The sequence below is a fragment of the Kryptolebias marmoratus genome, linkage group LG9 (genome assembly GCF_001649575.2).
Source record: "Kryptolebias marmoratus isolate JLee-2015 linkage group LG9, ASM164957v2, whole genome shotgun sequence".
NCBI lineage: Eukaryota > Metazoa > Chordata > Actinopteri > Cyprinodontiformes > Rivulidae > Kryptolebias > Kryptolebias marmoratus.
The window spans coordinates 9,633,731-9,645,054 of record NC_051438.1 but is presented as its reverse complement, the minus strand read 5'-3'; the positions used below and the strand labels follow the sequence as shown (position 1 = coordinate 9,645,054).

The 11,324-nt window shown below is 44.0% G+C and overlaps 1 protein-coding gene across 2 annotated transcripts in view; it reads left to right on the top strand.

Annotated features, from left to right (window-relative positions):
* tenm1 (teneurin transmembrane protein 1) overlaps window positions 1-11,324 on the top strand; it is a 265,666-nt gene that overhangs the window by 102,728 nt on the left and 151,614 nt on the right. For both annotated transcript variants that reach the window (XM_017419725.2, XM_025006695.2), the window contains exon 6: window positions 1,050-1,223. In XM_017419725.2, the coding sequence (XP_017275214.1) occupies window positions 1,050-1,223 (174 nt within the window). The remainder of the gene's footprint in view (window positions 1-1,049; window positions 1,224-11,324) is intronic.

Below are 11,324 nucleotides of genomic sequence, written 5' to 3'. Positions count from 1 at the left end.
TTTTTTTTTTTTTTCTTTTTTTTTTCCTGGGTGCCGGCAATCAGCAGACAGACGGCAGACTGCGAGGATGTTTGAAGTCTTCAGAAGTTTCCTTACCTTGATCTGCATGCGGCAGCCGTCCTCCCGACTGCCACCAGCGCATCACAACTTTGTGATTCGAGTCTTTGCTTTTGTTTGATGTTCCAAATGTGTCAGGAGAGAGAAAGAGACGACGAGGGGTGGGGGGTGGGGGGAGGAGGAGAGAGAGACAAAAAAAAAAAAAAAAAAAAAAAAAACAAAACAAAAAAAAAAAAACTTGCAATGATGTATTTTATTCGCTTTGTTCTTCCCACCAGCAAAGGCACATAACCTTTTCAGATTCTTTCAAAGAAGGAGAAATAAAAAACAAACAAAACAAGGACAACTAAATAAAAACGAAAGCGGCGTTCGGGCGTAATCTCATGTGAATAGAACCTTTGCGATTTGGTCGGAGCGGGGGTAAAAGAAAACGCTTCGTTTTACCGACGGCCTTGCGAAAGAGACTAATTAATTTCTTTAATGGGCAGGTGTTAGTTTTGCTTACTTGATGGCACGCAGGATTGTTGTCCCAGTGAACAGTTTTACGGGGGGGACTCCGGGATTCCCCCCCCCCCGCACCCTTTGTTGTTTAAAAGCCCCATATGGATCGTGAATCGGCAGCAGCTTTCAAAGCGTCATTAGTCATGCATAAAAGGCTGTGTTACCGCTTTAATACCAGCCCTGGGCTCAGGCGCTAAAGATCTGCCTTAATTGCCCACCTCTGCTACGTTCTGCGGTCACGTGCCAACACATCGGCTCACCGACCCAGTCTGCGAGTACGCGCGTGTGTGTGTGTTTGCTAATTGTCCGTCGCTCGCTGGCAGCTAATAAGCAGAAAAAGGAGAGTGAGTGCTCTAAGATGGGCATTAAACGGGATGCAGACACACCCCTCAGCGTGCCTTGAATAATGATGTTTTATCTCTGCTTTTCTCTTCCTGTTTTTTTTTTTTTTTCCCCTTTGGCTGTTTGTGTGTGTGTGTGTGTGTGCGCAGCGGTCCACCTGTTAGGTCTGACCTGGCATCTGCGGCACGGCGAGAGCCAGCTGTACGAAAACGGCCTGAGCTCAGCGGACCATCAACAGGAGGACCGCAGCAAAAGCCGGCCCACGAGCTCCGTCCACCTGCTGGACACACTCAACCCTGAAAGCACGTACACGGGTGACAAAGGTGAGCACACGCACACACACACACTTACTAAAAATGTATTTAAAATAGTAACAAATGGTCTACACTCGGGTATTGACATTAAATACCGGTGAGTACTGACAGAACAAATGGAATGGGGTGTGTGTGTTTTTAACAGTAAAGGTGTTGTTTGAACAAGTGGACAAGTTTAAATCAGGAGGTATCAAACTCAGTTACATGGATGGGGGGCAAAATTAAACACTTGGTCCTAGCTAAGGGCTAATCTCAATCAGTATTTATTGAAAAAAAAACATAAATGAACCCTGGTTTTAGATGTAATATGTCAAACCATTCATGTAGAAATATCAAATAATTGGTAAATGGCCTGTACTTGTATAGCGCTTTATCTTGTCCAAGGACCCCAAAGTGCTTCACTCTACATTCAGTCATTCACCCATTCATCCACCCATTCACACACTGATGGTGGTGAGCTGCTCTGTAGCCACAGCGGCCCTGGGGCGGGCTGACAGACGTGAGGCTGCCATCACACCGAGCCCTCTGACCACCAGTACCTTTTCCCAGTTTCATATTATATAGAATTTAGAACAAACGTACTTTAATGAACCAGGAGAAGTAGATTGAATTTAATAAGACATCATTAGCGTTCGCTATTAAAAACAGCTAAAAAAGGCCTCAACAAAAATTCCAATCAAACAACTACTAATAGTGACTTTAAAACAAGAAGAAAAAAAAAGAAAATATACACTGAAGCAGACACTCGAGTTAATGATGTACAATAACTCAAGTCAGATACTTGATATTGTTTTTTTGGCATAGTTGGCTCGGTCCCATCTGATGTTCTCTGTTGCTTTTTCCACATCAAAATCACAGATTACGGAGAAATTGAAAAGTTTTTTTTTTTTTTCTTGGCTTTAAAGTCTCGGATTTTTTTTTTAAAGTAAAATGAGAAGCGACAGAGACTGGATCTGTCACAGACTGAAGGGCCAGATCTGATAAAGTTTCAATGTTATCTTGGGGGGGGTCTGATCTAGGTGCTCCCACCAGTCCCAGGAATCATTCTTTGTTGGCTGCAGCAGCACATTGAGAAGGTGTGACCCAGCGTCCTGCAGGCTGTGTTGAACCACATATTCGGATCGTTTCTCAGACGATTAGTTTGTTTGTTTTTTTTTGTTTATTTCCGACTGGACTTTGGAGCTCAGACCTTCACAGCAGGACTGCGAGTGAGCTGCAGACAAGAAAACAAACAAACCGAAAGAAAGAGCCGTGTTTATCGTCCGTAATCGTCGTTAACGTCACTCTGAGAGCCTCTGCGCGACACGTTAGGTTAGCTCATGTTTCTGTGGAGGGAAATGAAAAGTGAGCCGAACGCACTTTTGCAGCAGCCCCCCCGCAACCCCCTGGGCTCAGCAGCCACGCCGAAAATGAGCACGAACGCCCTGGTGTTTTGTTCCCATCAATGCTGATTGGCGCCGGAGCTCAGAAATTCCCCACGACCAACGCAGTCATCTGACGTGGGACTGAATGCCAATTAAACATGTTCCCACTCCGCTCAAATGCAAGATGTTAGCAGGTGTTTTGGACTGGTGTAAAAAAAAAAGGGGGGTTGTTAGATTCTGACTCTGGGAAAATACATCCCTTGTCTTAAAATGCAATATGGCTGGATTAGATTCTCTCGTGAAACGACAAAAGAAACTTCCCACAAGTCACTATATTATCAGTAACTAGAAGCACTCAGAGAGCTCAAACCTCTCAGCGTGACTGAAAAACAGTGCGATCCGGTTCATAATCTGGATCACCACAAAGATGTAATCCATTATTTTTTGTAAAAAAAAACCCAACATTTCCTTAACATTTCCTCCAAATCTGTTCTTTAGTTTTTATGTGATCTTTGCTAACAGACAGACAAACAAACCAGCGGACACGACCGGAAACAGAACCTCCTTGGTGGAGGAAACAAAAGGGCCCTTTTAAAAAAGGGCTTACCTGTGACCTTTGACCCCATGAACCTTGAAATCAACAGGCATCATCTTTGACCCATGAGGTGTGTTTGATGTTCCTACATGACACTGTTGCACAGATAGAGCACTAGATCAACTGTGATGTTTACTTTTGACCCCATGACCTTGAAATCAGTGGTGATCACCCTTGATCTAAGAGGTCTCCAGCTGCGCAGTTTAATTTCCCTCTGTTACATGGTTTCAGAGTTAGAGCGTAAGGTCATCTGTGATGTTGACCTTTGACTCTGGCACCTTAAAATCAACGGTGATCACCCTCGACCCATGAGGTGTCCAGGTATGGAGTTTAACATTCCTGTTATACAGCTGCAGAGTTAGAGCACTGGCTTATCTGTGGCCTTTGACCTTTGACTGGAGCACTACCAAATTTCAATCATTTGTTCCTTGTACCATGTTTGACGTTTCCTGAGAATTTTATGAACCTTTGCTTATAACTTTTTGGTAATCTTGTACACAGACAGACTGCCAGTAACATAACCTCCTAGGCGGAGGTAACAAATGTAACGTTTTCTGATATTCTTGAAGAATTCAAACATTCAGCCTCAGAGGTCTATGTTCGGGGGGGTGGAACCAGCTAATGACTAGCCTGTAAGCCGAAGGTAAGTTAATCACTTTCAGGGAGATAACCGAGCTTGTTTTCTACTGTATATGGAAAACTCCAGGGAGAGACTTGTTTCCACGCAGCTAGTATCCTTTGATGTATGTTTTAATTCATTTTACCATAGGCCGCTGCCAAATAAAGCAATTTGTTACACGCAGACGGATTTGCTGCACTTAGATTGGGTTAAGGTTAGGCATTTAGTCTAAGGTGAAGGCAAGAAAAAGTGGAGAAAAAACACCCCCAGCATCTCTATGAAACTTATCTGTTGAATACATATCTGAATACAGACATGTTAAAGCTGTTCATGGTCGTTCATACAAGTATATACTTTCAAGGCATTGAATTTCATCTCCATGTGTGATTTCGTTTGGACTCAAACTGTGTTCTTTCTTTTGTATTATATTAGAAGCAAATTCAATAAAATTGTTCCAAGGCAATGCCATTATTTTAGAGTAAAAATGCATAATTGCAGTTAAAAAATTTTTTTTAGAATAAGGCTGAACTTAACTATGACGTATATAGAGTGGGTTGCAAAGGTATTCAACCCATTTGGTACTTTTTTCTTTTACTGCCTGACAGTTTGGAAGTGAAATGGATTTTTCTATTAGATTATAAGTAATGTACCTACAGAGTACTTTAGATTAATGGAGTTAAAGGGGGGCGAAATCTTTCTTATTAATAATTAAAAAAATCGAAGTCACTCTAAGAAATTAAATGCTAGATTTACTTAACGTAACTAAATATCTTAAGTTATGTCAACTGGTTCTGCTTAAACTTGGGTGTTTAAATGTAAAGAGTAATACCTAATCGATTGAAACAGTTTGTTTAAAGTAAATGTAACAAAATTATGTGAATCCAATCCAACATTACAGTGATTAATTAAATCTACTTCATTAAGTTCACCAATGGTGGAGCTGCATTAACTCGACTAGACTGAGTTCAGCCTGTTGATGCGCTGAGACTGTGTTGCTTGTGCTAAACGGACCCACTCCACTGGCCTACCTGTTCTGCTAGACCCTGAATCAACGTTAGTGCTGCACTTTTAAGTAGGGAGTTTTACCGCCTAGGAAGAAACAGCATGAAGGCCAAGGAACTCTCCACACAGGTCAGAGACAAAGTTGTAGAGAAGTACAGGTCAGGGGATTATAAAAATAAAAGTTTTATAAAACCGGGCAGCACGGTGGAGCAGTGGTTAGAGCTGTTGTCTCCCAGCGAGCTGGTCAGGATGGCCTCCTGGTCTGGGGCCTTTCTGGGTTTCCTCCCACAGACCACAAAAAATTGCATGTTCGGTTTATTGGTAACTCTAAATTGCCCCTAAGCACGAGTGGGAGTGTGAACGGTTGTTTGTTTCTATGTGTCCCTGTGATGCACTGGAGACCCGTCCATGGTGTCCCCTGCCTCTCACACAGTAACTGCAGGATGTAGGCACTAGCTCCCCGTGACACGGAAAGGAAAAGCGGGTAAAGAAAGTGGATGGATTTTTATTAAATCCATTAATAGAAAATAAAAGAAAACCTGCCAAAACTCAGACTGGGTAAGGAGGGTGTTAATCAGAGAAGCAACCAAGAGGCCAAAGACACTCCCATCTCTGCAGTTCTTCTGCACAGGTGGGAGTATCTGTCTGTTGGACCACTATAAACTGCACAACGCTGAGCTTCATGGATGAGTGGCAGGAAATAAGGAACAAATCCGGCAGGCTGTTTGGAATTCGCCAAAAGACACAACACACGAAAGACAGTGATGTGGTCAGATGAGACTGAAACGGAAGATTTTGGCCATTAAAGACGACAACATGTCTGGAGCATAAATAATACCATTCCCACAGTGAAGCATGGTGGTGGCAGCGACGCGGCATGGTGTGGGGCTGCTTTTTACCAGCAGGGACTGGGAAACTGGTCTGTCCATTAACTGAGGTAATGGAAAGATAGATGGAGCAAAATAAAGAGAAATACCTTGAGAGAAACCTGAGGGAGTTTTTTCAGAGATTTGGGTCTGGGACCAACGTTCACCTTCCAGCAGCTACGGATCATAAACATATTGATGATGTGTTTAGGGTCTGGAATGGTCCAGTTAAAACCAAACCAGGAAGTGAGGTCCACCTCATTTCCTGGTTTGGTTTTAATATTTTTGTTTACAATTAACACCAATCCAACCTGAAGGAGCTGGAGCAGTTTGGTCATTAGAAATGGGATTGTGTACATTCAAAGATACAAGCCCCACCCTAAAAAAAAACCCCATCTATTCATATTCCAGGTTGTAGGGCAACAGAACAGACAGCCTACTGTCTCCATTGGCACAACCGTCAGTCAGTTTGTTTTAAATGAGGACTAAACCAGAGCAGTCGGATGAATGATCCAGTACAACGGAGAGACATCAGATGGAGATCAGCCCTGAACTGATTACATATTTATCAGAAATGGGAGGTAATTGGCTAATCACGATCTCCCTTAGCCAGTGCGTGACGAGAATAGCCCGTCTCCACTCTGCCTTCTCTCATCTTGCCAGAGGAATTTCCAGCACCAATTTAACCCCACGATACGGGACATTAATTGCGAGTGTTTCAGGTCATGAAGCCAGCCAGGACACGGCAACCTTCATACTCGCTCTGACTCTGATGGATATTACATCAGAGGCTTGCTGGAGCCCCTTCGTGCAGCATTCATCCAGAAGGATGTGCGAGCCAAACTGCAGCCCTCTGCAATTCGGGCAACCTGGGACATCCCGCAAGCAACTATTCCTGATGAATCCTCACATTCGGAGGATTAACATTCTCATCTGTAGCTAAATCCTGCATCAGACCGGCACAGGGGTCACAGGAATTCACTTCCAAGTGTTGCGCCACAACAAGCTATTGTTTTAACTCCTTTTGCTCTGCTTGCTCGCCGAAAGCTGGGGGGAAATCAAAATGGGCAAAGCTAAGCTGCCGCGGCGCGGGGCTCAGATTAATAAAACTGGCACGCCGGAGGTGGTCCCCTGGCAGAGGAGGGCCAAAGAGATTAGAGATTAGGCTGTAATCTAGTGTGGCCGATTATCACGCTCATCCTGCTGTACCCATCACCTCTCACACGGAGAGACCGCTCAATCCCCAAGATTACACTCCGACGGATGGTGAGAGGAGGCTGTGGGGAGCGGAAAGGATAAAGCGTGTCAGGCTAGAAAGAGAAAAGGAGTTAAAGTGGTGGGAGGGGAGTGGGATGATTGACAGGAACACTAGAAGGGAACTTAGAAGAAAACTGCGAACGGGGAGGAAGCTTTCCAGTTGAAGATATTACAGGCAGGAGGAACTTTTTCTGACTTGTCTACAAACCATTAGAAGCCAAAATGTAAATCAGTCGCTTGTTATTTTGAGATAAATTCTTTTATTCTTGACTCATCGCAACAAACACAACGGCGAAGACAGCTGAAGAGGCTGATTGGAGGAGCGTTGTTATCAGTTTCTGCTTGTTTTGGGCCCACGGTGGGGGGAGAGATGAAACGAGCCCGGCGAAATGATCGCGAGGCAGTTATCTCCTTGTATTCTTGTTCAGGTATTTTTAGCGGCGTTGTTTTTTTTTTATTTGAACATCAATGCCATAAAGATAGGCCCTCTCAAAGAGATTCTTCCCGTTTGATTTGTTGGTGCTTCGCCCAAATCAGACGCCGGAGAAAAGGGGTTTCTAATTTACCTTACAAGGCAGCTTGCTCTGCGGCGCGGCGCCAGATGCTAATTGACATGTTGTGTCAACGGCGTCCGGCTAGCGTCTTGTCAAGCCGCGCGCACGCCTGCAAGCACACGTTCTCCCCGCTATCTCTCCTGCAGTTCCCAGATATCACCAACAGCCCTCTTCTTAGCCCCTCGACACATAAAAGCTTTTCTAATTAGTGTTGTGTTAATTGCCACTGGCGCCGTGATGATCAACTTTCAGCTGAATGTGCGTGCGCTCACGCTCTGCTTTTTTTCCCGCTTTTTTTTTTTAGCCCTCTCCTCTCTTCTATTTCTTTATCTGACATGTATTCATAAGCGCATACAGACATGGCCACACACACACACACACACACGCGCACGTAGAAACCCCTGTGATGCAGATGAAAGCCGAAAGTCTCCAGAAAAGAAAGTTTCTGTCAGCGGATTAATGAAGAAACATCAGGGTACGGGAATAATATTTCACTCAACGTGGAACACTGGGTTTATTAAGAATATGAAATGATACAAAGTGGCATACAGTCGCGAGGTGCATTGCCTCATTATAATGTGAAGATGATGAAACGCGGAGCTCGCGGAATGCCATCTGAGCCCGCCCGATGATTGTTTAAACCGCAGTGTGAAAGGAGGGGAGTGAGCGGCGAACTGTTTTCATTCTATCTGATGGTGCGGTTTAGAGAGGGTGTGCAGATGGATGGAATGTGACACAGACAGAAAGGAGGGCTCTTAAAGAGCACATCAATATTCCAGACTGCGTGCAGAGAGGGGTGGAAGGGAGTGGAGCTCAGCAGTGTGTGTGTGTGTGTGTGTGTGTGTGTGTAGAACAGTGAGAGGACGTGCAACGCCTGTGTGTGCGAACACTGATGGCCTGGTCCGTGTTACAGCAGTCGCATTGATTTTCTCACGCTGGGATACAGTCTTTCTCTCTCTCTCTCTCACACACACACACACACACACATACACACACACATGCAGATCAAGTATAGATCATTTAGTGAACCCCCTGCTTGAGCGCCTCAAGTAGAAAAAGCCCAGCAGCTGAAACAAGTCTGTCTCCTACTCAGCCTGCATCCAAAACGTCTAAATATAAGCGAAGGACGTTAAACCATCATTTCAGGCCACTGCCAATATTTACAGTTTAGATGAGAGCCGTTTTTATCAGGAGCTCAGAGCTTTGTGGTGCTCACGCTTGACATTTCAGAGCAGTAGATTGATGTCCTAGGCTCTGACATCAAAGTTAATATATATATATATATATATATATATACTGTACCTGTAGGTTTTACAGACATGTTTATCGTCAAGATAAATACACTAGAGCTTACATTTTTGGTAAATAACATCCTTTGGCTTCTTAAAGGGATCTAACAGGATTTCTTTACTGGTATGTTTTCTCATTTCTTGCTAAGGTATGAAGCAACCCGACTACTAATCTATTGGCAACATTTATTAAACAATTTCACCAGGAGTTACCCTCAGATAATTAAATTTTGCATTCCCAAAACACAAGCACTAAAGAGAGGATGATTTTTTTTTAACACAAATGTAATAAAATCATACAAAAACTAAAGACCTAGCTTTCCTTGAAGGTATATATTATTTGTAGACTAAAATCATCATATGTTGAGTTGCAGTCATTTTGGTCAAACCATTAAATTAACATAATGTACACTCTCATGAGATATTGTGAGTGTGTTGGCTCCTACCACATCCAATCTTAGCCCAATATCAGTAAAGTTGACTGAATTTGAGCCATTTTTATAACATCTTTGGTCTTGAACCCGTTTGGATTAGCCATTAGCTTGTCAGTCTGGTCAAAATAAACTCAAACTGAGGCCATTCAAAGAGCTACCTTTACCAGGTAGGATATTAATTATTTATAGCCTTTCCTCTGAACGCCTACTTCAAAAGATTTGAACTATCCCTTTAAGGTTTGGAGCATAATTTCTATAGTACTAAGAGTGCTTTTACTTCCCATACACCCCCCCCCCCCCAAAAAAAAAAGAAAAAAAAAAAGAAAAAAAGTCTTTGAACTTTTACATTTTTCTAATGTCACCCAATCAATCTTAAAAAAAAAAATAAAAAAATCAAAAATCAGAGGAAAGCTGGAAAACAGCGCACTTAGAAATCCATTCACCTCGTTACAAAAGCTTTTAAAGGTTTCCTGCCCTTTTTGCAACCCCGATCAAACAAATCTGCCTGGGAGCAGGTTGGAGTCTTTCGTGGGTCTCCACAACGGCTCGTCTCGAACTGTACCAGAGCTAACGGTGATACGTTTTTACCGCCTGCATTGGCTCGTCTCGAACTGTACCGGAGCTAACGATAATACGTTTGTCCCTGCCCGCAACAGCTCGTCTTGAGCTGTACCGGAGCTAACGGTGATACGTTTGTCACCGCCCCAACGGCTCGTCTCGAGCTGTACCGGAGCTAACGGTAATACGTTTGTCACCGCCCCAACGGCTCGTCTCGAGCTGTACCGAAGCTAACGGTAATACGTTTGTCATCTCGTGCAACACGTGTTAAATGTGCAACAACAATGCTGGTGTCAGGGAGGGGATTGTGTTGGTGGTGGTGAGGGGGAAGAGACATAACTGTCACAGACAACCCGAGGCCCCCGATGATCGAAGGTGAGGACAGACGGTGGAAGTAATGGAAGGCCCCGAGGCCGTGAGCATTATCTCCTCCTGACTCTGACTGACACTCATTAGGCTGCACAGTGGAGAGGGGCGGCTGAAAGCTTATTAAGCCACCTGCTCAAAAAGGCTCTTAATTGAATTCAAGTAATTATAGAGACCTTGCCCATTGTGATATTTTTATTCATCCTGCGGCGAACTCAATCTCTCCTGCATTTGCTATTAATGTTGTCTGCACTAATGCTAATTCACACACACACACAAGCAGTATTGACGGCCTCACACACACACACAGAGTCCGGTCCCTTCAGACGTTACCACAAGACCCCGACTTCCCTTTTTCAGTCCGCTTCATTAGGACGTGAGGGGTAATAACATTAATTGCAAAGACAGTTTAGTTTCTCTGAAAATAGATTACAGGTGTAATTGTTTTACCTGAATAACCCGTAGGCGAGGGAAATTCATTAGACCTGGTGTCCCAAGTCCTAATGTAGTTCCTCTCCTTCACTGACCTGACACACACACACACAGAAAAAAGCGAATTCGCATCCACTTTTTCTCTCTTTTTTTTTTTTTTTTTAAGATTCACAAGCGGTGTCACGGGCGTTGATATGTTAACGTTAGCGAGCATTTCTGTTTGTCTGTACCTTAGCAAAATACTGTATCCCATGATACCCAGGGATGTTTTTTTTTACGAAACTCTCAGAGAGTAATCATTGGCTGGACATCTACAGCCGATTAGGCAACTCAAGATGGCCGCCAGAGACAAAACATGGTAGCAACTCAGTCAATGTTACAGATACTGAGCTCAAATTTGGCGTGGTGGTCGCTGAGAGTCGTTCCCAACGCGTGCTCCAAGCGCTAACAGATTGCACAACATCTCATTGGGTTTTTATTTTTTTTTGTTCTGGTTCTTTTTCTAACTTCGCTCGGTGTTTCACTATGGAATCGCCTCAGCGTGACTAACTACGGAAGCTCCAATGACATCACGTCTGTCTGTGACAGACAGGTTGAGCCGTGACCGTGGCTCCACCCACCATCCGATATCACGGCCAACCTACCCCTCTCAACTCATTCTCGCTTTCTTCCCGTGAGATCTACATCTAAACTCCCTCAGTGCACCCAGGCTAGCTTAGCTCTGCTCAACGGTTCGTAGGCGCTCCGTAACAAGACGCCGCTGAACGCAGCACT